Source organism: Symphodus melops (genome assembly GCF_947650265.1).
Source record: "Symphodus melops genome assembly, chromosome: 2".
Taxonomy (NCBI): Eukaryota; Metazoa; Chordata; class Actinopteri; order Labriformes; family Labridae; genus Symphodus; species Symphodus melops.
The window spans coordinates 11,596,942-11,624,603 of NC_136692.1; the positions used below are offsets into that span (position 1 = coordinate 11,596,942).

The 27,662-nt window shown below is 39.1% G+C and overlaps 1 protein-coding gene across 5 annotated transcripts; it reads right to left on the minus strand.

The window, feature by feature from the left end:
* Window positions 1-419: 419 nt before the first annotated feature.
* Window positions 420-27,551, minus strand: prom1b (prominin 1 b). 5 transcript variants are annotated; one of them, XM_079338289.1, is made up of 30 exons: window positions 26,922-27,551; window positions 17,533-17,594; window positions 16,870-16,896; window positions 16,552-16,757; window positions 14,749-14,869; window positions 14,591-14,654; window positions 14,369-14,458; window positions 13,841-13,864; window positions 13,315-13,532; window positions 13,135-13,209; window positions 12,961-13,024; window positions 12,808-12,816; window positions 12,554-12,713; window positions 12,027-12,179; window positions 11,450-11,573; window positions 11,185-11,288; window positions 10,773-10,857; window positions 10,430-10,576; window positions 9,556-9,627; window positions 8,745-8,837; window positions 8,039-8,056; window positions 7,824-7,877; window positions 7,510-7,590; window positions 6,987-7,055; window positions 5,527-5,616; window positions 4,309-4,424; window positions 3,753-3,818; window positions 3,499-3,590; window positions 2,056-2,090; window positions 420-1,972 (listed from the first exon to the last, which is right to left on the minus strand). In XM_079338289.1, exons 1-28 carry the CDS (start codon window positions 27,190-27,192, stop codon window positions 3,521-3,523), a joined length of 2,733 nt encoding a protein of 910 aa, XP_079194415.1. In that variant the 5' UTR covers window positions 27,193-27,551; the 3' UTR covers window positions 420-1,972; window positions 2,056-2,090; window positions 3,499-3,520. The 5 variants fall into 5 exon arrangements, with proteins under 5 accessions (XP_079194415.1, XP_079194418.1, XP_079194417.1 ...); XM_079338292.1 differs by lacking the exons at window positions 8,039-8,056; window positions 13,841-13,864; XM_079338291.1 differs by lacking the exons at window positions 3,499-3,590; window positions 3,753-3,818.
* Window positions 27,552-27,662: the final 111 nt, after the last annotated feature.

Below are 27,662 nucleotides of genomic sequence, written 5' to 3' on the forward strand. Positions count from 1 at the left end.
ATAGGATGCCACAGCCTCACGCCACCTCAACTGCTGCCAAGCCCCCTCCTTCCACTGCTCCATGCTAACCTGTCATCCCCCAGAAACAGACCTGAATCCTTTCAGCTGCTGTGTGTGCATGTATTCAGCTCTGCATGTTACATGAATGTTCCCTGCGTTTCAGTTGATTTTGGCAAGACATGGGAAGTTTGCTTTTGCTTCACTTGTGCCATCAAATGGACTCTTTTTCACTCCTATCTGGAGGATCTTGCAAAAATGTTTAAAGATGAGACAAATTTATGATTTGATCATAAAAAGTGCCAGAATGGTATAATTTTTCTGTGGAAGTGTACATTTACCAAACTGTTTGAATCAGTCAACAATAGTTACATATATCCATTCAGTTAGTGTTTGTAGACAATAAAAAAAAAGATCAAACGTTTGATGGAAGTTTTTATTCACTGATTATTGCTTTCCTTACAAACTTCAGGTGTTCAGTCACTTTAAAGTGTTTTTTTTCCCTTTAACCAGTCAATCTCAGCATGGAGGTTCTTGGTGTTTAAATTCTTAAACCACAGTATGGCAAAGAAAAACAAAACAACCTCTGATAACACAAGCATCTCTAGCCACAACATTATTGACTTGGCTGTCACTCATGTTGTGGCTAGAGATAACTAAGACACAGTATTTATTTGTTAGCTGTCTCAATTCCCTGTGAGGGCTTTTGTGTGGAGCTTATGTGCTTGTTGATTTGTGAGAGAAATTGTGCGTCTCGCAGTAGCAATTAACAAGATTTGTACTGCATCTCTACGTGTCTCAGAGATTCTAATCATTTAGAGTGCCATGAAAGTTTGAAATTAAAATGTCAAATTTTAAGATATCCAAGTTTTTTTTCTTTATTCTGAGAGTTAGCTGAGAAGACATAAAGCGCTCCCACATTGATATGCTCATCATGAAGTAACAGCCAAGAGGCTTTTAGTTTAGCGTAGCATAGCTGAGCACCGCACAAAGACTGGAAATGGTTAGCTGGTTTGTCTATAGCTCTGAACAAAGGAAACCAAATACACAGAAGCACCTTAACAGAACAGTTGTAACTCATTTTGTCTTGTGTTAAAGCTCTGGTAGGCAACTTTGGGAAAAAAAATCAGCAAGAGTAATCAACAGAGAAGATTTCAAAAAATGACAAAGTCAATCCCCCCAAAACATGAATGCACACTGTTGGATTATTATCAGATTATGGGTCACTACCCAAGTTATTCTGTTTAGTTAGGATAAAATGGTGCACTTGAGAAACACAATGGATGCTAAAAATAATCATGTCAGCACTGTTATTCTGACCCTTTTAGTATGCTGATAGAAGCATAAAGATAGAAGCACAATTGCTATCATAGCTATAGACTCAAAGTCATTGTTTTTATTTGCCATATTTAAATATAGGCTAACCTGCTATTTGCAATCATAAAAAGATATCAGAGGTGCATCTTCTCATCTAACTCTTGGAATAAAGCTAATGAATGTATTTCCAAAACTGTTTAGCAATCCCTGAATTCCCTGATCAATGTAACCTGTCTAGCCCAAAATGATTCAAGCTAAATTACAATTATTCACAAAGAATATAAGGGCTAATACTACACAAGTTTCAAACATGTTATAAAACAAACATTAACAAAAATATATAAAACTTTCAAAAGTTTTGAAAGCTGTAAAAAATGTACACTTGTGTCCCCATGTTAAAACTCATCAGCACAAACAAATGTTTTCTCTACAAATACAGTAAAAACTAGTTAGAATGAGTACACTAACAGGACTGCTGGTGTACTGCTGGGGCTTCATTCAGGAGGGTTGAGAGAACACATGATATATTACAATTGGCTGGCATTAGAGGTCCTTGTCAAATGGCTTGGAGGGGTGCCGGGGGTGTGATGCCCTCACCACACAGTTCCTGATTGCTGCTGTTTTTCCCAGAAAAGGAAGGCTTGAAAGTCCAGTGATTCTACAAAACAGAGTCTATGTAAAAAAAAAAAACCCAAAATGTATCAAAGTGCTCTAAAAAAGCAGTATACAAATGACACTTACCAAGAGGGAATCATCAGTTCCAGGTCTCTTGTCCGCTGTGGATTAGAAAAAATGAAATTAACTCGAGGTTCACTTTACTTTTGCAAAGGCTCCAGACCAGCAGCAGTTTCACCCAATCATAAATCACATCCTGCCCGTCCAATCCAAACCAAGAGAAGACAAAGTATTTACATAATGATCAAAGTGCATGAAGTCATTATTCTTCAAGTCCACAATTACTTACTGTACATCAAAAGTACAAGACAGTTATCGTCTGTACAAGAAAGAGCTTCATACTGTTGAGTGCAGAATTTACAGTCCCAATGACAGGACATTTTTTCCAGTTTAAATCAAGCATTCATGTGTAAAATATGTATTAATCTGCAAATTATATTTCACTTATCTTAAGCATTATTTGAGAATTTTTACTTCAAAACACTTGTAATGTGTCTTCCTGTAGGACTCATCCTTCACACAGGGGATGCATTTTTCAGCCAATTAGAAAACCCTTGCCAAAGCTCACGATCCAATGAAATTCATGTTCTGCCTTCTATCTTGTGATTCGTTTTATCCCATGTCAGTAGGAAGTACGTCACAATGTGCCACATCGAACACAGCATGCATATTACCCACTGCAGAAGGCCTCCTTCAGACCGGTTCATCCAAGGACACATATAACAATCTTTCACAGAGTTTGGAGACACGACAGTGTCACTGTAAAAGCGGTCTTCAGCTTCAGCTGCTCCATAATAAGAAACATTTCTGATGTTCAGACCCAAAGCTTGAATGCACATTAGAGGTTAGAAGACACTGAGGATGGATGAAGACAGTGACAGAAGAGACAGAGGGCCGGTTTCTGTCCTCCTATATTTTAAATGCAAATAAGCAGGAAAGACGCATTACAATTTTGGGAAGAGTCTTTTTCAAAGTAACGGTGTGCTTCGTTTTGTTGCCAGTACTTAAAAGAAAAAGACAGAGTTACAGAGAGATCAGTCGTGTATGTGATCTATGAGAAAGGCATGCAAACATTTTGGAACATCTATCATCCCAAGAAGTCCTTAACCTATTTCTTTGCTTTTGTTTTGATTGAGAAACTTCAATTGGTAGAAACCACATACTCTGCTGAAGCAGATTCAAAAATGATTCAAACTCGTCACGACAGGCAGCTGTTCGCCACAAGTCTGGCTCTGCTCAACGTATCTGCCAGTTAAAAGGACGTTTTTCTTTGCCACTGTTGGCAAATGTTGCCAGCTCCTCGCTCATGATGGATCGTTTGCTCCCTCTAATAAAATAACAAAGAGTAGTCTGGTCTTTCTCTTTGTGTCCTGAGTTCATTTGGAGTCTTTTGCACCGTGTGGAGGAAAACTTCGGTGTCAGATTGATGATGATGATGATGAAAAGGTTGGTGGTTCTCAGATGGTGTTAGATGAAAGTTAGTTGAAAGTATCAACTGATTATCAGTACCTCATCAACGAGTTCCTTTGGCTCACCAGTCGGAGTAGCTTGGTGGAGCAGAGGCTCGGGGGAACCGGGTCAGAGTGTCACAATAGGGGGAGCTACATGTACAGACACATACACACACACACACACACAGGTCGATATATATATTTGGATTTTTTTATGTAAACGTATCATCTGTTGCAGATTTTTCAGTCTGAAAATGATCCCTCCACCAATTAACACGGCGGCATGCAAGAAAGCAGAGACTCCGATCGTACCTGAGTACAGCAAGGTCTCCGTGGATTTCACAAATTTGTTCCCCATGATTACCTGTATTACCCAGACTGCAACATGAGAGCAGGGGGACAGGTGAGAGAAGGAATGTGAGGACTCCACAGGATGCACCATTGATGGAGTGATCCTTAGAAAGCATCTCTCAAGATGGAGTCGATAAACAGAGGAGGACAAGATGATGAAATGAAGATTTGTTTATAAAAAAACAAGTCTTCTGATCAAAAAGCAAGAAAAGTGTGCAGAGATCCAGAGCTCAAGTATCCCAAATGAAACAGGGCAGCGGGAACGAAGAAAAAGGACGAAAGGACGCATGAATGACGGACAAACATTAAAGTGCAACAAGCCACGGGTAAGAAGTGCTGGAGAGAGATACAGAAATAACATGAGGAGAAAACGCGAGGAAAATCAAAGAACAGAGAAGGAGAGAAGAGGATTAATTCATTTCAATCTGATCTTTAGAAAAGATTCGGAAAAATCTAGAAGCAAATCACAACAATGCTCTCTGAGGCTGCCTGGAGAAAATATTGCATTTGAACTTACTCTTCGAAGACGTCCTCTGTGTCCATTCTTCGATAATACTTGGCCAGTTTGACAGAGAAGATGATACTGGGAATCAGAAGGATGCAGCAGCCTCCAAGACCAAACCAGAATGTGTTCTGCAAAGACAGAGGTTAACTGTAGCATTTGTTTGTCCAGTTAAGATTTGAATCATCCCTGCTGCATAACAAATACTGAAGTAGTTATCCATTAAAGTCACAGAAAAAGTTTATACATCATTTAAAGTTACCATTCATGATATGTATTCATAATCTGAGAAGGAATCAAGTTAAAGAGATAATTCCTTGGTCTTTTTCATGCACTCTCAGTCTGCATTTCAACCTGGCTCGATTATACTATTGTTGAATATCTGAGTCAGACAAAATGACATATCCTCTTCAGGTAGACACTTTCAAGCAGCGGCTGAGACTAGAAATCAAAGCTGGAACAGCCTGTGGGTATTTGAACAACTATGTAAAATGATGATACTGCTGCTGGATCTTATATCACATAAAGTTAGTGAAATAAAGAGTTTTTTTAAAGACATTTTAAAGATTGAGGTGCTTCAATTATGTTTAAAACTCTCATTTTGAACCAATCATGAGAATTAACCCTACAGATATTTTTTATCACACAAAGATCAAACATTCAGGGTTACACAAGAAGTATGTTTGTGCTTGGTAAGATACACATTACCAGGTACAAACAGAACACATAAATATGAAAATGTACATGTACACACATGCAGCTGTGGCTGCCGTCACTGTGCTGGAGCACTGATATTAAAAATCTGTTTAACCGCAGTCTGTGGTCAGTGTGAGCTCTCATTAAACTCTCACAAACTCACATGCATGATATATAGCTGATGTGTAAACATGAACCTTTACAACTCTTCAGGGGTCATAGTGCAAACGCTGAATGATACTGTATATGTGTATGTAACTCCCCGCCCAGCCTCCAAACAGGCTGTATCTCATCTTGGTGCGTGGTGAAGGCTTGAGAACATACTGTTCTCATACGTGTGGCTCAATGACTCCTCCGCCTTCATCGTTCTCTCAAACAGTCAAAGAGCCGTTTATGTTTCCAGTCCAAATCCAAACACATGTGGGGAACATGTTCAGTACATACAGCTGCAAAATGAATCAGAGGACCTCAGCAGCCACACACACACACACACACACACACACACACACACACACACACAGTGTTTGAGTGCCTTACCACTGAATCGACTATGAAGCTGCATCCTACTATCTCCATACTGTCAAAAATGTTACTGATGGGTTTGCACTGGGCAACCTCTGCTGTCAACTGCAGGGGGTAATACACACATTATGTTTAGTATACAGCAAAAAAAAATTAGAGATTACAGAGAATATGCACATGACATCAAATACAAAACCTCAACTTGCTAAGTATGTATGCATCAGTGAAAAGACTTTTCACTCGTGGACATCTGGGTCCTGCTGCCTAATCTAACCTCTATTTTTTATTACAGACTTCCAATTGAAATTAAAGTGGCTTCTTGGACTGATAGAATCCTCCTGGTTTTAACTTACAAAGCTTCCTTTATATAGAAAGCAGAACTTCACCTTTACTAGAGTAAAGCTTGATTATTGAAAGTCAGCACATTTATAAAACCTCCCTGAGAACTCAATGCACTGAAACTAATAAAGACCACCTGGTCTACCCTGCAATGACCATAACCTGGTTACTGGCACTCAATGGGTTGAAAGAATTAACAATTGTGCTCTTGTGCTGACAATGGGCCTCATTCACCAGTATGTTGTTACTTGATGAAGGACCAGCCTTCTTACAGAATGTTAACACACACCCTTTAACTTAATGCACAACATATCAATACTACATCAGTAAACTGTATTTAAAGAGCCTCTAATAGACAACAATAATTCCAACTTTACTAGTGCATTGACTAAATGTATGAAATAACTATGACATGTATGCCTTTTTGTCATTATTATACTTACTCGTCTTGAACTTGAGAGTTTACAATCCAGAATATGACTCTGTAGACTACATATTGAATGAAAAGGTTTGACTTTCATTTACTCGTTGACCACTCCCACCAATGCTGCCATTAAATAACACATCTGTTACTAAAACCAGCTAATTAACTGGAACCTAGTTGAGGGCATGCAGGGAACATACATGATTTTGATAAATGTCCAAGAAAGAGTAAAGGAGGCAGATCCAGCCTTGCTAAAAGAAACTGCAGCTGGTTTCTTCAGCAGAGAGCCCAACTACAGAGGCCGTCAAAGCCTGTTTGAAGGGTGTGACGATTGACTTATCAGCTGATTCTGACTGCCAAGGCATGAATAGAATTGCTGAAACTATGTAATTCCCTGGAAAGGGATTTGAGACACACCGCTCTATTTTTGCCTTCTGGGGCATCTCTTATAACTTCTACTTGTCTTCACCTAACCTAACTGCAGGTTGCATGCACTCATACGCAAGGTGGTAAGAACAAAATTAGCTGGTACGCCCACATCTTGAATCTGACTCCGTGATTTTGCATATATGCACTTCTTTTATGCACAGAGTAAGAACATTTCTATGCATATATTAGTTAATGAGGCCAAAAATGTCTACTGTAAATCCTCTAATATTTAAAATGAAATATTAGTACTGCAAAAAAAGAAAAAATATTTTAGTATACTCACCGAGTTTTTAACCCATGCTGTGTACTGTTTGAAGTATCCCACTAAGCTCTCAGTGTAGCCCTTTGTCTCCTAGACACCAACAGAGAAAAAGGATGTCAGCAAATGTTTCACCGTATACTATCTTGTGCAAGTGCGTTGGTTGCATAAACCTTCAAAACGTCTCTAAAGATGTAATTTCTTGAGTATTGTGTGATGTGTTAGTTTAGGGTTGATGCTCAGAGTAATGACTCACCCAGAGGACTTGAAGTATTTTGTTTAGCATCTTAAAGTTTAAACATTTGAGTAGGTTTCATCATTGTATATCTGAGCTGATTTGTGATGTTGTTTCTGCATCAAGCATTGATTGTTGAGAGATGTTTTTTAAATTTCTGTATTTAATCTGAAATATGGAGACTGGACTGAGCTGAGGAACAGATACAAATATTTTTCTTTTCAGAAATCCAAGCTGATTGACCAGGTTAAAGCAAATACTGGGGCAAGAAATGTATCCACATATAAACAATTATAGAATGCACATTTCTACCTGTTTAACCACATGGGATGCGTTGTGAGTGATGAGGTACTCTACTGCATCGATGGCACTCAGGATGTTCGTGACCTTGACCTGGGAGAGGAACAGATTCATATTCTTACTTGTGAAACGATTGAGTACATTTCGCATGAAGTTATTATTTCTAGTTTATTTACTCCTAACAAAATGTTGATAAGAAGCAGTTTTTTTGTCTCCAAGTTTCAATACACCTTGTCAAATCCTTCTCAGCAGTTTAATACACAACAGTAAAACAGTTCATTATCATTCAGGTAGTCAAGTACTGTAGAAAGGAGAGTCTTTCTCACCGGTAGGTCGTTGGATGTTCTCTGAAGTTGCTTGATGCTCTGGCTCATAATACTCTGTGTGAGAAGAAAATACTGTCAACAAACAAACCATCATGACATATCTAAATACTCAATACATTTACCCAATCACATCACTGACACAACACTAACAACACCGCATAGACAAACACGCACAATGAACACTGTCACATCGCTGTGCATCAACAACAGCTTACCCGCGCTCTGACATATTTCTGTCAGAAATTACAAGAGAAAGAAAAAAAAAAAGGAAAATTGTGATCAGCTAACAAACGTGTCATACTTTGCTATATGTTAGTCGTTATTATTGGACTGCTGTGTAATTAGAGCAGCAAGTGTTGGAAGATATATAGCAAGATACTTTGAGTTGATTCTCTTAAAGTGACATACTTTACTATAAACTGTCCAGTAAAATTAAAGTTAAAATAAACACAAGACACTTGTAACCTATTGAAAAGGATAGTCTCACAGACACACACACACACACACACACACACGCACACACACACACACACACACACACACAAGCGACTTAATCCAAATGCTTTTGCCCTCCTAAAACCTAACCTACCACATGACTCTTAGTGGCCACCACAACTCAAGCAGCATTACAAACTTCAACAGCCAGGCTCGTACATGTGAACTCCAGCTGTTGACAATGCAAACACTATCTACTTTACCACATGGTCCCAAGTGGTCCCAAGTGGCCCCCACAATTCATTGTAGTCAAGGGACACTCATTACCAGTTTTATCAATTGGGCCCTGACTTGACATCAATTTAGTCAAGTTTTGTTTTTGCTGTAGTGGTTTTCGGACATGGTAGATGAGCTGGGTGTCCAGGGTGTGGGACTTTAATGTTTTAAGTTGTATTATTAGTGTTGTGTTGTTGTACAGTTTATTACCATTGCTTGCTCCATAGGAACCACCTGTTCCCTGTGAATCTGTCTGATGCTGCTTGCATGCCCTTTCAGTGCATTTTCCAAAGCGCCACGTGGCTGTAAACAAACAAACAAGGGCAGAAGATGAGGACGTTCGTCAAAGTTGCACATTTTGGAGTTTCGTCAAAGAGCATTGATAGATTGATCAAGAGAAAAGAGAGATGGGTAATTAACTCAAGTATATAGTATTCTTTCCTTCCTTTAATATACACACAGACACAGTTATCCCTCTGTGGCATTTCCCATGTGCTTTAATAGGCACAGTTCCTGTACATACCTGTATTTATACTATGCGTGTGCTATAAATGTGTTAGTCTGTGTGTGTGAATGGGCAGCCTGTTCTACAAGCCTGATCACTGAGTATGAAGTGGAAGAAAAAGAGAGAGGCTGTTCCACTGTACACTTAGATTTGTTGGTTAAAGCATATTTTATGTTCAAGTTGTTTAAGTTGTAAATCTAAAAACCAAAGAACATAACCAAATAATAAAACTGTAAAATGATGCTTCAGCACAACATTTTTTTTTAAATCAACTGCCTGGATAAAAATGAGCTTCAGCAAAATCAAGGATCTAAAGAGACACTTGGATGTATGTTGGATGTGTTGATGTAGAGCCCCGTTGTTTATCTGTCAACACAACTTCACCAGCAGAAGTTGACATATCATAACTCATCACAGTCAAGTCTTTTAAAAGCTACAGTCTGAAGATTTTGGGATTTCAATGATAGGAACCACTCTGGTGCTTTAATATGTTGATCCAACATTATTAAGACTTACCAGCTGGTCGGCCTGAGCCTCCAAGTTGGTACAGAAGGATAGTAGATCCACCTGAGTGACTCCCTTATTTACCTAAAACAACAACACACAGACATGGATTAAAGATGCAGACTTGACATACTGACATTTACTGATTTATCTGTCTGGATAGAGGGAGGTGAAATTCTACACATCATCTTAATTTATTTATATTTATATTGATACTAGGGATGTTTTTAGGGACTTCTTTCCCATTTATGTAAATTTAATTTTTCATTCAGTCAACAGAACATGAAGTGAGAAAACACCCAGAAAAGAGTCGAAACTGTGCAAAAATTGTTTTAACACTTCTAAATGCTGTCCAAAACCATACTGTGTGCAGCCTATTTAATTGACAGCTATTTGCGCTTACTCTGCAGATGGAAGAAGCGCCACATTGGTTTGCAGAGTCTGTCTAACGTAAGTAGTGCTAGCACCACTAGCATCCAGTCCTCCTTGTGGGTTAATGTCCACATGTCTGTGCTGACTGTAGATACCTAACGCTTAAATCGAGCAGTTATATACCAGTTAAACCTATCAGAGCAGGGAGAGCAGGGACCACTAAACGAAGCTTCAGCCCCAGCTAGTGGCTGGCGGCTGTGTTACAGCCTACATCCTTACATTTTATCGGCATTGACGGTCCTATATTATTAAAATATCATTGAGTTTGACTGACTAGCCTATTCTAGTGCTGAATAATGAGGATGTTGATGCTTAATCACTTTGCCAATTTGCATAAAGGAGCAACAATTACATACTGTATGAAGAACATCACGCAACACATACAAAAATACAACTTCTGTAAGCTAACCTTCTTAGCTTCATCTAGCCTGAAGTGTACACAAACAAAGAATACCTCTGCCAGGTAAGCATCATAGTCAATCTGTCCGATCCCAGAGTTTGCAAAGTTGAGGAGGTTGTCTCTGCCAGCTTGCTCCAGCAATGTGATGTCACGCAGGTCGATCTTAACGCTTTCAAACACATTGGCCAGATCCCTGTTGTACTGTTGGGAAAGACAACGTAAACTGATTCATATAGCAGGCCCGAAACTATTCAGAGCTTTATAGACCAACAGGTGTATTTTCAAAATCTATTTCTTTAAGAGACAGGGAGCCAATGTAAAACACGTACAAACTCACAGGTCACAAGGTTGACTGAGTTTTCTGCACAGAAGAATCAGTGCTCAAACTGACACTTACCACCGTTCTGTTGAGGAAGGAGTTGATGTTGAACATAGTCTCCAGCTGCAGAGCGTGGTACAGACCATTGTTCTCAAAGCATTCCCTATGAGAGAAACATACAAGAGTCAATGAATTACCCAGTGCAAATGTATGTGTTGATCTATGGCACACTGTGTCAGAGATTGCATGGTTTAATTACGAGCATCTAAGATTAAACAAAAATGAAACATAATATAACTTTTTGTTTTATTAGCTTTTTTTTTTTTTGGTCAAATGACAGTTATAATTGTCCTGTTGGATCAGATACCATACAGTAAATCTTTTTATTATGTAAATGAATAAAGTATGGCAGAAAAATGAAAACCTCTGCTGCAAACAAAACTACAAGCTTTGTGTTGGTTATGTACTTTATTAGCTGTTATCATGTTACCTGTACATGCTCCCCAACGTTAGGTCGATGTTCGGATTCTGAAACAGCATCCCAGGGAGGAAGTTCTTCTTGGCAGGGTGAACCAGGTATGGTGTGTCTATGATCTACACACACACACACACACACACACACACACATATTAGCACAGGGCCACAGTGTTGTATTTGGCGTAACACTCTCGGGGTCAGTTTAAACTGTCTCCAAGATAAACACTGAGGGGCAGAGAGAAAATTATTCAGGAAGGAGTTGAATGTGCATTCAGTACCTGGAATAACTGTCGGTTGGCTAGCGGTTCACAAATCAGCTTCTCCACGTTGCCACTGACAACAAACAAGGTGGTCACGATGCCCATCAGCGCCCAGGCAAAGATAAAGGAGAAACCCACCCCACTGAAAGAGAAAGAGACCGAAATTTAGGAAACATTGTCACGCAAAAGTTTCAGCTTTCCATCATACATCACACACATCTTCATTCAGTTTCTTCTCCAATAATCCGAGCAAGAACTTCCAACAGTTAAAGAAACAGAAATTACATTTTTGATTGTTTAATCTCTTATACTTGATCGTCATTGTTGTATTTTACAAAGATATATTTTTCTGATGTGGCAACTACTACCTGACCTAAAAAAAAATCCCAGATTTTTTTACACCACACTCAATTTACGCTTTTAATCAATTTTTTCCTCAAACAATCGACAAAACACAATTTGTTTTAATGACGACAAAACTTTACCAAAACTTTTTTGGTAGCTCCATTGCCTGTGGCATGTTACAACCAATGAATGTTATCACAATTCTTTTCTGTGGTTTTCATTGTGTTGGAGTGTTGTCTTGGTAACGTACGCCATCAGCAGGTTGCCGCCAGTGTTTGATAAGCAGCCCCGGGTTGTTGGTGTAGCTTGCTTGTCGTAGCCACAGCTGCCACACAGCAGCCCGAGGATGTTGAAGGCCACGACCAGGACTACCATACAGAGAACCGCCACACAGCCAATCCACCTGCAGCACAGACAGACAAGTTTGTGAGGAGAGCTGCAGGACAACAGCCTCTGTACATGGGAGGTTCAAACTAACTGTTAGGCTGACAGGCACCCTGTTGAAGATAATCACTCTGTTTTCCCGCAAACTTCTGGAGAACATTATTAATGTCTATCTGATTGACTTCAAAATGCCTCCATAAGTTTACTGATTGTTTAACATGTATCTCTGCATGTATACAGTACCTGTCACTGAAACAGTTAAACAAACATCCATCTTCCCTTAAAAACATCTACTTTTAGCCTAAAACCAGGTCTTGAATAACTCAAATCAGGGAAGTTTTCTCTTATAATGTGAGAGATGTTTGTGCCCTAACGTGATTAGCAAAAACAAACCTGTAGAAATCCATTTGGTCAATCTGTGGGTAATAGGACTCAATGTTTTTCTGTCCTTCCGTGAGGAAAATGGTGAAATTAGCCAGAGAGGCTTCCACTGGAAACATCTTGGCGAAGCCGTTAATCTCGGCTCCAATCTTATCCAACATGTTTTTGACTCCTAGGAACAAAAAGACAAAAGAAAAAATGTAAATCTGTCAACTCAGAGGGGAGGCGGGGATCATCTGACCTACAGAGAGAAAAAAAATACTTACGAGGTAGAGCTGTGGTTTTATCATTCAAAAGGAGGCAGTTGAAAGTAAGAGAAGAACAATTAATAGAAGTCACAGTAGATATAATACAATGTGTAAACTATAGTACAGTATGTGTACAGTGTACAGTATGTACAAACACACATGCTTGTGTACCTGTGACGATGTTTTTGGTTTGCTCTTTAACCAGTTTTGGTGTATCATTGAAAGATGAGTAACCCTAGAAATGAAAAAGATTTAATTAGAGATCGAGGATGTGTTTGGTATGAAACTGATGGGTGAAAAAAGAACATAATAATCAAGGCAATGATGAGATGAACAATCACTAACCTTTTGTACTATATTGCTCAGGTCTGTTTTCAGGATTACATTGATGTTAGTCAAGGCATGACTGACATCTGCAAGCTGAAAGAGAGGAGTACAAATAGTAAGATGTTAAAATCCTTGTCAGAATTATTTTCAGGTTGTCATCACCATTCATATGCCGGGATATATTTAGTTTCTTAGTACCTTGGAGTAATCAGCATTGATACCCAGTTGGGACAGTGTGGAGCGGATGGTGTTACAGGTGGGAGACACAGCTCCATTAGTGCAGGCTGGATCTGACAGGGTGTTAGAGAGAGAGGCCCGCTCGCCTGAAAGACTTGCTCGAAGTTTCCCTGTCCCCTCCTGAAGAACCTCCAAGGAGGAGCTGACGTTTTCTAGGGCCTCCTTCGTCTCCCGCATGGCTACAGGACAAAGAGGAACAATCAAACTCCAAGTTCAACCAAAGTGTAAATCTGGTGATCCTCATAGGAGTTATGATGTATAAACATACATTCACAATTTACAAATCACCACAGGACTTCACAGATTATGAACATAACACTGATAACAATGACCACACATCAACAGTGCACAAAGGAAAACCACAATAGAAGATGTTTGACAGGTAACAACAGTGGCTGAGGATCAGGATCTAAAGTTTTTATAACATAAACGATGCACTAACGAGTCACAAACACTGCAAAAATGAATCCATGTCAACTCTGATTACCTTTGATGGCATTTTCAACTTTAGCTTAAATAAAGATGAAATGTGAGGGAAACAGAGCAAAAACAAAAGTGATTATAAATGGTGAAGATGCTGTAAGATCTTTGAATTGTCCCCCGGGGACAAATAAAGTTTTTTGAATTGAACTAAGTGAAATGAAATGAAAAAGATTAAACTGCAAGCACATTTATATCACCACTTTATGTATTGCAACCATAAGAACCATAATAAGAACAGAAAATGTTCAGTCAATTGAAACATTCAACATAATAAAAGTATCTTATTTGGTCTTAAACAGAGCTCAGGGGTTGCAACGCCAAACATTAACAGTCCGTTACTGTAATTAAATTAATAAATGGCTGAAGAGGTTAATGTTTCATTAAAAACAAAAAAATAGAAATCACCAATTACATGTGTTTTCAGAACCAATTGATAGTTTCAGCTGAGCAGCTTCAGCATGATGTTTCAAGTGTTTGGACTAAAAAATGAAAGTAACATAAGATGAAAGTTACAGAAGGGTGTGTGTGTTACCTCCTGCCATACGCAGTGCAGTGTCCAAAGAAGGAACCACATCTTTCTCCAGCTGACTGTGGATCCTACCGCCCAGCAAAGGCCCAATGTCTGTGAGGAAACAACAGAAACATCACAAAATGACTTTTATAAATTGTGCAGGTAAACTTGGGCAGTCACAGGCTGACACAAGTGACGAACACTCAACTGAAACTATAATATGAACAAGCTGAGATGACTTACTATCAAGGTCTGACAGGACTTTGTGTTTTGCTGTGGTGTACTGGGCTGTCAGATATTCAATTTGCTGCCGGAAAAAAAGCAAACAAACATAGAAGTTGAGTTAAAATCAAAACATCAGTTGTGTTGTTTGTGATGTGTATTCGTTTGTGAGGGCTTACTGCAGGAGTGTTGTTAGCAAATGTCTTCAGGTCTCTCATATTGGTGTTGATGAAGCGTCGTGTGTTCTTTATCTTGGTGGTGACATTATGGTTTGCAGCATAGGCAATAAGTACTCCCACACTGAAACACACATACAGAGGATCCGTCAAAAAAAGAATCACTGTGCACACAATGAACCAACAGAGGGCAGCACAGCTTCACGAAGCTGTATTTCTGCTGAAAGGGATTCAGCTTCAGCAGTCACTCAGAGGCTTGTGAGCAGTGTCCAAAGTCTCATTTCTCACAGTTGAAGGAGTCAAGTTAGTCTTGTTTTGTTTACTGTGTATATTTATCTCTTCCTTAAAATGAGGCCAGGCTAAAAATGTAACATGGCAGCAGCTTTCTGTCTGTTTCTGTGCTGGCTATGAACTAAATCCAACCTCTAATCTGTCATTAAAACCAGCTCACATGTTTGATCCGGTGCCTTCAGTTGTGTGACATAAATAGAATTGTGTCTTTTTGTTTCTGTTCAAATCAATGAAAGTTGAGACTGAGAGTGACACTGTGCAGGATTCTTTGGTTTCTTCACATTTCTGATGTGCGAGAGCTTGGTTGTAACTTTTTTTGTTAGTTTAGTAACCATTTTAAAAGACTTTGGAAACCTCTGCATGAACTGGACTTCATGTAGAGGTTTCTTCCATCGCGTTCCTTTTTGACCAGCTAACTAGCTTACCTTCAACTTTGTCAAATGAGTGTTGTCCATTTTGTGTCATCATTTCACCGTCTATGCTTCTGTTATTGTTTTCCTGAGTTTTAGTGATTGAAGAATGAACTATTGGCATAAGCATTTTATATAAACCATTTATATAAAGATATTTATATGGCTTTCCAGATGCCTTGAGCGTCAATCGGACTAAATGTTAGCAAGTAATAATCAACCCTGATCAGATTATATCTCCACATCTCCAAAAAGCTGATGAGAGATTAATGTATGCATGTGTGTATGTTTCTGTGTGTGTGAATGAGCACGCATGTGTGTGTGCCTTGAAAGCACTCATTCAGACAGAGAGGCCTCTCAGAGTCAGCCAAGTGGTGTCAGTAACACTTCACTGTCCTGCACAGTCTGGATTGTGTTTCTCTGACAGTGCACCTGTCTACCCCACAGCAGGTAAACAGCATGTTGTACAAGTTTAAGAGAATCTAGATCACTCCCCAATTATTCTCATGCTGTTTTTGTCATTTCCAAACTTTCAGTGGTTAGTGAATAAACTTTCTTTTTTCTTTTGCGCTACAAAATCAAATTTACAATGAAATGATGTTCATGTTTATTTATTGTTTGTTTACATTTGTTGTTGGCGTCTGACTGAAATGATACATGATAGTGACTTTACTTTCCTAGTTCATTCTTCACTTACTTGCTGTTGATACAGGTATTATAGTGAGAAGAAACAACACAGGTAACTGGCTGGACTCCCTGAGGGATGCTGTGGTTGATGATATACTGTTTGGCCTCTAAGCCTATAAAAAGTCACTTCAAGCAGGTCGAGCTGGATTAAGATTTTAAAAACATTTGATTACTGGTTGCTTTTGGTTCTTTGGACATTTAGTTTTACACAATATGCTTCTTTTTAATTTTTTTTTCTAAAAAATGTATCCATGTATTTTCAGTATCCAGTGCAGTTAATCTAGTACCTTTTGCAGCAGTAAAACCACTTCAGCTACAGCGACACAACAGAAACACATATATTATAACTTAATACTCTCTTCCAAAGAAAATATTTAAGGTGACGAAGACACAAAAGAAAAAGAAGAAAACAACATACATGATGAAGATGGAGGTGCAGACAAGCGATGCGGTGTAGAAACCTCTCTGACAGTCAGCATTCTTTCTCTGTCTTTGGTGCATTTCCCCTCCGCAGTTCTCACAGCACCGACACACACAGAAGCACATGCCTATGATGGGGGTGAGGACCACGAATAGGACACCTATGGTGCCACATATGAGGAACCCAGACTCATAGAAGATCCACTGCAGGAGGACAAGATTCACACAATTATCATGTTCTTCTCATTCAATCCCTTTTGAGACATTGTTGTGTGTTATTATGGGGGATTTCAGCACACTGTTATGTAAAGTTTACCTGCAGTAACAGGACCACATTGTCGGGCTGTGACAGCCAGTGATGGATGCAGCAAAAACAAGTGCACATGCAAACACACAAGGCAGAAGGAAGAGAACAATGAAAACAAAAACAGAGCGATCAGTGTTCCAGTGGAGAGATCAGAAAGGAGCAGAATTCACATTTCTAAAAGAGGAAGTGAAGGCATCATGAAACGTAAAGGCAGAAATCAAAACACTGTGCTATCATTACACTAAGTAAGCTATTGTCTAATTTTAATTCCTACATTTACATGTTTCACTGCATGTCAAAGTCATAAGCCTTCATATATTATATAATAATTTTCCCCTGGGGACAAATAAAGTTTTTTTTAAATTGAATTAATCTTTCAATGGCAAACAGATTTTGTAAGAACACAATCTTCGTAAAAACACCTGGAAGTCATGTCACATTGAGTGTGGCTATCAGTTTTCACAAACCAAATCCTCCTCAAGCCATAGGAGGCCAAACATCGTTCATCTATGTGACAAGCTCTGATTTCATTTTTGCAGCTACATATACATTTCACATGTATAGTAACAATTCATAAAGATGTAGAAATTGTTCACTTAAAAGAGGAGGTTTGATAAACAGCATTTTCAGGTTCAATTAGAATCATATCCTCAGTCATGTATGAAAACATACCTTTCTCCATTCTTCTATTTTGATTCCCCCCATGTTTTGTTGTATAACTTTCACAATCAGATCTGAAAAGAAAAAAAGGACAGACACTAAGTCAGCGAGCTTTTCTAGTTTGTAAATATTGTCATGCAGAATTGTAATCCCGTGTTCAGCTGTGTTTTACATGCAGTGCACAGCTCGTAGGGGAATCATCTGCCAATTTCATTCTTAATCAAGTAAGCTTCCTGTCCAATGTTTGACAAACTGATACAAACACGATCATCTTTTTCACTGATTTATCTTTTTTCCCAGGCACACGAACAGATTATGCATAGTGATGCTTTTTTTAATTTCCGAGAACAATATCACAAATGCATCTCCTCCTTTGTTTTGAAGCGTGTAGATTGCCTGTGAGGATGCAGCTCAGTCCAGCTGTCTGTGTGTTTATATGGGTCAGCCAACACTAAGCCTACCTGGTTGTTGACTCATCTACACTGGTAACTTCCTAAGCAGGTAAACATTGGTTCCTGTAACAACACACATCACTTGTTTATGTGCCAAGAACACAAACCCACACGTGCTGTGTACATACTGTATGTATTCACATGTATAAACACAGACACGATTATTTCAATAACAGCTGAATGAAACAAGAACTGTGTGTACTCAATGCACTGATTGTATAGTATTATACAAGTTTTGCCATGTTTTGTGCTCATATTTCAGCTGCTGTAATTAAAGATTTAATAATTATGTTATCTGTATTCATGTTTACAGCTTAAGTTACTGATTTCTTTTTGCACATGCGTTATGATATTTTAGTTTAAATAATTTTTTATGTAAAACTCAACAATTAGGTGTCATGATTGAAGTTCTTAAAAAGAGCATGATTACCCTTAGCATCGACAGAAATGGTTTAGAAATGAGTTGTTGGAGTTTGCATTAATTCACCGTTAAACATGAGGAGATGATGTAGTATTTATTTTTCTCAATTGGGCACTTCTGCTATTTTAAGTGAGGACTTTTAATTGATGATTAGAGCACAGTTTTGTTGCTACTTAAACTTAAAATACTAATAATAATGCATTTTATTTAAAGGCTCCTTTCAAAACATTCAAGGTCACATTACAAAGCAGAGCAAAAATAAAGCAAAGTTACATCAATAAAATAAACATTAAAAGACAAATTTACAAGATGTGTTTAAAAATGGAGAGAGAGAGTCAACATTATGGACGTGAGGTGGGAAGGGCTTCCAGAGGTGTGAGGCAGATGGACTAAAAGCTCTGGGCCCCGTGGTGGACTGGTGTGAGGGTGGTGCAGTGCAGGTCCTTCACTCAAACATCTGAGTAACTCTTTCACCACATCCAGAACAATATTTACCCAGCATTGAAAATGTAGCTTTGACCTGCTGAAAGCTCAATCAAAAGGGCATATGTTGGTAAATGGTATATGGACTTGGACTTATATATACAACGTGTACGTCACATCTGCCATCCATACACACACAGTGATGGCAAAGGCTGCTGTGTAAATTGGCCATCAGCATTAACTAATCCAATTCATACACAATTATCTGCGCTGCCACTCGGTGTGTTAGGGTTAGGAGCAAACCCTGAACTTCCAGACAACAGACACTACCGAGTCTGATGTTACATTTCTTTGAGAATATAATATATTGAAACAAGTCTTGGTTGGCACAAGAGATGACACTGTGCACAACAAGCAGATGGAAACACGTTAAGCATGTAAATGCTGACACAGCTGGTCCACACATGGCATATCCCATGTTAATCTGCAAGGACCAATGAGTCCTCTTTAAACTGGTTTGGCATCTTGTTTACCATGGTCTGTGACAAAGAAAAGAAGATTAAAATTAAAATCAACTCAAATCCTGCAACAAGTAGTTGAACAGTTTCTACGGGAAAAAAAAAAATCAAAAAAGGAGTAATTTTATGTAGTAGTCACATTAATGCAGATAATGGTTTAGATTTTTATAATGCAGTTATTGGTGAAAGGAAAAATGTCTTTCTGCTGAGTAAAAGGAGGTTTTGGTTATCCTTTGTGGCCATATGGATAATCCTCTCAACATCATCTTCCCCGTCTGACGGTCGTCAGCTGCCTTATCTTTTCTCAGATGTTTACCAACTGTTCATGAAACGTGTTTACCTGAAGGAGACCCCAGACTGTCAATGTAAAGACATCTATATTTGTTTAGTCTGCACTATGAGCACATCTGAGTCGTGACGATGCCACCTGCTGTTGCTCAACTACTTAGTTAGCATTAGCCACAGAGGGCAGTTAAGCTAAGACAGCTTATTTCAGTGACCCAGTATATATAAGAGTTGGCTCCAGCAAATGAAAGGAAAAGGGGGGGGATAAACAAACATTAGATAAGATTTACACCTGTACGGGTAAAAGGACCACTGCCAAACTAGAAGACAGGTATCTGCAACTGCAAGAGAAAATGTATACTCAGAAGTGCTCTTTGTGTTGTGAAGAGCTACCTTTGATTAAATGTCAGTACAGTTGTAGTTATTAAACATGTTGTGTTGTTGTCTTTAACCCCAGTCAAGCCTTTATTTAAATCAAGTTAAATAAAGGGAATTTAAAAATAGATTGAGCCTGATGGGAGTTAAAAATGTCAACATCAAACACTGCTGCTAGTTATCTGTTAAGATGTTTAAGTCAGAACGTACAACCCTCTTACCGTAAAGTGTAAATATAGGCAGGCACAATCCTATATGCTGAACAGCTCTGAGAGATTACAGGAAGGTGTGAACATATCCTCACGCAACCCCATAACCATCTCATTACTTTATATTTTTTTAGAATAACAGTCTTACACTGGTACAAACAGAGCAGTGAAAGTCTGGAAAATTCCAGTACTTTAGCTAACATGTTCGCCTTCATGGTGCAACTACAAGTTTACTTTTTGATCAATTCCATTGAAAGAAATAGAAATGTTACAACTTCCAATTACTTGAGCTACTACTTTATAAACCATCAATCATTGAATGTTGGACAGTTTGTCCAGCTGTCGGTAATTTGAAAATAAAGTTAATGAATGAAAGTCTTCAAAGCAACAGGCACTGGTTTCAACTCCCAGCCATTCTCTCATCCCCGTGTTTCCTGTCTCTCTTCAGCTATCCAATTTAGTAAAGGCAAAATACTCCCCCCCCCCCAAAAAAAAAGAAGAAGCAAAAAAACAAACAAACAAACAAAAAAACAATACATTGGGGAGCGAAAGTGTCAGTGGGGCTCTAAATCTTCTTCTTTTTTTCTTCTTTTTTTCCCCTTTTTTATAAAAAAGCTAAAATGTTGGTGGAAGTGAGAATGGGGTGGTCTGCAATTCAAAATGAGTTATGACCGAAGTCATGTCAGGTATAGACTCTTCCTCATCAGTAACACAGTGGCATGTGTCGCTTTAAAAAACAAAAGGCAAATTTTTTTGTTGCTGCTGATGTTTTTCGAAATGCACATCTTAAATGCACATTATCTGGAAATGTTTTTTTTTTTTATCCCTTATATTTTGTAAATATTTGTTAAATCTTTTTACAGTACAGAGAGAAACGGTTTTTCAATTCTTCTGTATGTCCAACACATGATGAAAAATGGACAGTAAAGATGACTTTGATTTTTGATCTCAAGGCAATTACATCGAACTTTGAATCAAACGACACAGTGTTTCACTCAGTGATAAGTGACACAGCCCACTGTAAGGGAGCGCAAAACAACTAAGAGGATCATATGGAGTATCCTTTTCCTGCATTTGCAACAGACTACTGTAACAATGAGACAACATATTTCAAGATGAGATTAAACCAGACCAAAGCTATTGTTTCAAAATTACCCAATTTCTCATTTCATCACTTCAATCTGGTCTGCAGAGTCGAAGCAGAAGATAAACTTTATTAATCCCACATGGTGAAATTCAATATTAGATGAAATTGTAAGTTACTCTTTAACATTTAACATTGAAGGACACTTGAAGCTGTCGGCTATCGATGTGATACACACAGTGCACTCCTCTGTTTGTACAAATCATCAACTTTTTAGAGGCAATGATCCCTCTCTTGTCTTAATCATCTCCATAAGACACCTGATCTGTCTGTGTCGGATCTTATTTCAAATGTCTGTTAACTGATAAACAACTTGTCTACGACCAATCACAGTAATCAAGGGGACAGACTACGCTAGGACTATGACCCACTTTCGGTGCATGTTTGTGTGTGCCTGACGGTGCTTGTGTGTGTGTGTGTGTGTGTGACAATGCCATCTGTAGCTTTGTAGTGTTAGCATTAGCCCCGTTGGATGCTAATCCTCTAATCTACCCTGTGTGTACCAGAGTGATAAGACACTGCCTCCTCACACAGTGAAAGAGTCCAAAATGCCTCTTTAAAGAAACTTTCACTCAGATTTAAGATGGATGAGAGTCAAGAAGAAAGAACCAGTGATGACCCCAAAACTGTCGTTGTATTTGACCACAAATCTGATTTGAAGTATTTTGAAGACCTTATCTATCTCTGGTTAATATTATCAAACATTACTTATATTCATCATTGTTGTTTGTTGCTGTTATTACAGCCCTTGGAAACATTGTGCGTATTACCTGACAGCATAAAAATAAAATCAATGAATATAACAAGGATTTGTGGAGGAATGTGGCTCAGACTGCACGACGTCGCTGATTAATAAATGGTTAAGTGTTATGAGATCAACCTCAACAATCCACCTGATCTCTTTAATCTACTCTATTAACTTCTGTTCCTCAGTGTCCCTCACATCAGTATGCCTTTCTCCACCTTAACATCGACCCAGCCTTAGCCCTGACCACAATCACCTCTGCCCCGAGCTAATAATAAGCTTACTAGAGCCCCCAGCCTCACCTCCATTCAACCTCAGGAAACAGCAGGGAAGCCTGGGTCTTCATAGAAGTGTAATGATGAGCTTGAATTACACAGGAGAAACGATTTGTCCAGAATTAAGGAGAAAAACAACCATTTTCAGGTTTAGATAAATGCAATCAGTAATTATTTTTTTTAAATACTTTATTGTGCTATCCTGGTTTGCACGCTGGTATTTTAGAGACATGCTTCTCACATACACACATGCACACGCAGGACCTGTGAACATGCAGAGTGCAGCAGCTGCCCCCATTGCAATCTCCCCCCTGAGCTGGTAGGAGTTTAGTTCCTTACCCAAGACGACCTTGGCAGTACTTAAGAAGTGGTCTGGCACCCCTACAGCTACCAGACCAACTTCCATATTTTGGCCCATATCGGGTCTTGAACCAGCTAACCTCCGGTTCCTAACCCAAGTCCCTACGGACAAGCGACAGCTGCATTAGCCACCCCTGACGCAGGAGGTTTGTTTGACGCATGTTTTAACTTTTGCTTTCTCCAAGATCATTATGTATAGATGTATCTTTTTTTAAGACAAATATTTAAAATAACCACAAAAACGTCTCCTTATTTAGACTGTATGTAGTTGATACAATGGCCCTGTGATTAAAGCCCTTTTAAAAACTAAGGACTTGGTTGTTGTGTTGCTCTTTCACCCAACATAGTGAGTGGTGCACAGTCAGTGAGCCAGCAGCGGCTGTTCTTCCAGAGAGGCTAGACAACACAACAGAGTTGCACTTCACGACACTTTGTGTGTGAGTTTGCATTAAACTGTTTTAAGTCTCTGCCCGCCTCTGCATGAGTGTCATTAGAAGAAAGAAATCACTCACTGATCTAACTGTCTGACATGACAGACAGGTGGCACTGTTTGGATCCAAATGGATAAGCTCCCAAAGCACATCTACATTTACCGCTTCATGCTGTACCAAAGTCATATGTTTAACACTGTCACATTGTTCTTTGTAGTGTTTCAGTTCTGATGAAGGACTTGGCTATTATTTTTTTCAAGAGTTTTTGGGATTTTTTGGCCCAACAACTAAATCTAATGACCCTTTGTATCAAACGTGTTATTCTACATCACTTGTTTGTGTTTGTGCAGTTCAGGACCTGCACAAACACACTCTTTGATTGACTCTGTGTCTATCCGAAATAGGATTAGAAATGATTCATGACTCAGAAGACGAGGCAGTTTAAGGAGCGCCATGGTTACCTGAACTTGCGAAACCTCGGACTCTTGAGTGAACCGCGATTAACCTCCGTGTGTCCTTGTCCTGGCCCTTCTCGTCTGAACTAGCTGTTAACTGTCTGGCTGCAGTGAGGTCTTGATGGATGACATTTTCTTCAGCTGAACTTCTCTGAAACATCATTCATATTATAAGCTCCCAGCATGTGCACACTTACAGTTTTGCTTTTTATTTGCAAAAAAAAAAAGTCTTTGATTGAATTTAAATATCTTCAAAAAGATATTCATGTTTTTAACGCCTTACCTTCAGGGTTAATGAGATTTAAAGTTCAAAGATTGTGAACGTCAGGTTAATTCTAAGCAAGACTATTCATACATATAGACTTCTTTTAACTTAACTTTCGAGTAACGTGGCTGATAGTACGAATCTTCCTGTATTCGTTTAGTATGGGTACACTCTGAAGAAGTGATCTTGATATCAGCAGACTACAATCTATTCAGAGTAGCTATGACCATACTTGAAGAAATGTATATCATATGTAATGTCTCTGAAGCAAAATGTACTGACTCGATCAACAGTGTAATAAGAGATTGTTCTAAATAGATGCTTGACATTCTTAGAGTAAAGGCAATATGATTCTCCACACCATGTATAGAGGAATCTAAAGCTTGAAGGAATTTATGACGCATGCTGTGAACGGTATTTAACGGATGCACAGAGATCATTAAACTTGTCTGTCTTACAACCTGCATTAAGTCTCAGTGTGTATGTCAGATCCCCAAAGGGTTAGGCGGTCTTCTATCATCCAGTCTGTTTTATAGATTCAGCGTTAGGGACATTTAGTTAAACCCCTCACAGTTTCCAACTCACTTCTCATCATCAGACATATGTTTGAGATAAAAGATGTTACCATACCTTTTTTTCCCTGCCTGTTACCAATTCTGATACCTGAACTATTTTTGGGACAATATTAACTCATTTCAACAACTTACAAAATTCACTTACTGTAGTTACATGTATCGTCTACACTGCTTACCCTGTTTGGTGACCCCACAAATTTTACATAGCAGATACCTTCTTCTTTTATGAAGGGGATTGTCCAATGAAACTGAATCTTGTGAAGTTGTTGAAATTTCACTTTCTCTTACTAATGCTTCAATGCCTACTAAAATGGCCAAAGAGCTGTAAAGTAGTAGTAGAAGAAGAAGAAGAAGAACAACAACAACAACAACAACAACAACTTGGGGGTATCAGACAGGTTCATTTTGTTCCATTCTATCTCTTCTTCTTCTTCTTGTTTTCTTTGTAACAATATGAGTTGAATGTGAGCTGATTGTCCCCTTGCATGAATCTGTCGTATCATCATCTATCATTAAAATAATAACCACATGGTTTACATGTTGGAGGAGAAAGTGTTTGGAGTGTGATCTGTGTTTGAGGAGTGTACAGCCTTCATTCAGGTGGTCTCCCTACCTGTGTGTGTGACACTGTGAATGATGCTGGAAAGTCCCTCGCAGCAGGAGCATATGGTCCTTTGGATTAAGGTATTATGTGGTGATGCAGGTGACTGAGAAAGCCTCCTGTAATCGCTGATCTGCTAATTGATTACCCAGCCAGCAGCACAACCCTGGACACCAAAATGGCAGCAACTTAAAACCTTCAATCCTATTGCGGCGTGTCATCCTCCAACGTGACCACTCATAGTTATACACACAGCACAAAAACACACTTGGAGATGGTTGTAGCTCTATAGAGACATCGCAGACTTACTATACAACGCCAGCTGGGTGACAAAAAGAGTTCACTCTTTTTATATTGATCAAGCAACAGCCATGAGATGGCCCCGGAGAGGATCCCTATAACAGCTATTGATCCTATTAATCTGATCTTAACATTGGTTTATGAGCTCAACAGGCACAATGTTAAAGCATGAAAGCCCTCCACTCTCCACTGTGCTTGTGCTCTTCTGAGCCTGCAGCATTTTAATCACAGGCAGGAGGTCATGCAACAAGTCAGACACTCAGAAAGAGCATATAAAAACATTATCAACGTGCAAACAAGTCATGCCACACAGCTCTCTAATGTTTTGAATGTTTTTGGACTTTGCTGTTTAGTTTGTGACGTACAAAAGGTCAGCCAGAGCATGTGATGCTGAAGAGCGACAGCGAGGCCGGAGGTTTGTAACCTTCTGAGATGTTGACCCTTTTGAACAAAGCAAAGGCAACTTGTGAAACCTCACGACAAGTTCTGATCTCCGTGCTGATGTACGAGTTGTGATCAGTTGGCATATTTTCTTCATAAGTTGTTTCACAGGGAGACAAACAGATGTGAAACCAAAAGCATTTAACAACTAATTTAAACAAATACAGAAGAAAAGGTCAGAAAAATAACTCACAATGTGTGACCGTTATATACATGTGTCTTTGTACTGGAATTGTTTTGTTAATCTCTTTGTTTTATCTTGGGACCCCCTCCATTGGGTATCAGGTTGAGAACCTTTTATAGACTAAGGCTAGAAAATACTGACATGTGCTGTGATAGAAGTCACAGGTAGTATCCAAAGCTCTTACAAAATGCACACTCACAAAGGTATTTTCATGCACAATTATTGTTAAATCAATTCACTGTTGTTACTTTTCCCGCTATATTAATATGTAAAAGTACAGTAGTCCAGCTGATGTAGCCATTCACTTTCATTCTCATCATTTGAAGTTTTGAACAGTGGCAAAGGATAAGGAACTGTCCATTTAACAATAGATCAATTAAAAAAATAGGACCCTTTTGATTTGATTACACGTTTCAGTATATTTTCAGCTTCAAGTATTTGATGCTTTTCTTTCTTTTTATTAAAGTTATGTAACAATAAATAACGTGATTAACAAATTATTATCACATAGTAGCAGATATGTTGTTGAATAAGTTCTTTATTCTATTTTACTTTTATCTTTGTGAGTTTTTTTTTTAATTATTATTATCTCGATTAGTTTTACTCTCTCTAAATTCTCCAGTTCTTGAGCATTTATCCCAGTGTACAGAGCAGGGCCACAATGATCTGCAGGGATGTGCAGTTAAAATGTATAGCTCAGTGAATCCAATGGGTAAAGAATTAAGAGCAGCCTCAAACACCTGTAGGCCTTCTGAATGTCATGTGCTTGTACTGTTATTTGACGGTAATAATGAATGACCTATATTGGTTAAAAAAAAAAAAGTGCATCCCTGACTTTTTTCATGTAAAAAGAACAAGAAATAGAGTGAGCTGCAGAAAGAAGAGCATTAATGTGGAGGAGGGATTGGTTGGGAGGGGGAGGGGGGAGAATTATTTTCTCACCTTTAGGAAAGGAGTTGGGTTGAACGACGTAGAGAAAAGCATGGACGATGTGGAAGAGAATACCCACAGGTCCGGGCTCGTGGTACGCGTGGGTATCATAAACAGCCGCAGGTACAAACCCAAAATCCAACGGTTCCACAGGTGGAGGCGACCTCTGTCTGCGAGAGTCTGGCCGTACCACAGCAGGGGCCCCGGCCCTCTGTTCCGCCTGCTGCTCGGTGCTTGTGGCCCCCCAGCAGAGCAGCAGGACGAGCCACCTTGTCCACAACATGGTTCAGAAAAGTCAAACTTCGAACTGAAAAAGAAAAGAAAAGCAACAGGGAAAGAAAACTCCCAGCCCAGTTTGCACTACAGTATAGCGGGAGGATGGAGGGGGGAGATGAGACACCTGTCCCTCACAGTGCGTTAATCCTCGCAGCCAGCACAGAGACGACAGTCCGACCGAAATCTATGAGGTGACATCCAATAGTCCAAGTTCTAGTAGGTGTTAACTCCTGTTTTGTCGGAACGCGCTCTTTAAATACATCATCGTGCTGGAGTAAAGAAAGCAACTCAAAGGAACGACAGCCGAGGATGTACTCGTTATTCCGTTGTCCTCACTCACTCTCACCGGCAGGCAGTTTGCCTTAATCTCGCGTGCACGCAAAACTCAGAAGCGCTCGTGACCGTTGAAAGTTCGCCGGGCGATCCTGCAGCGCGCGCGCGCGACACCGCAGGGTTCAATCACCTCCTTTTTCTCAC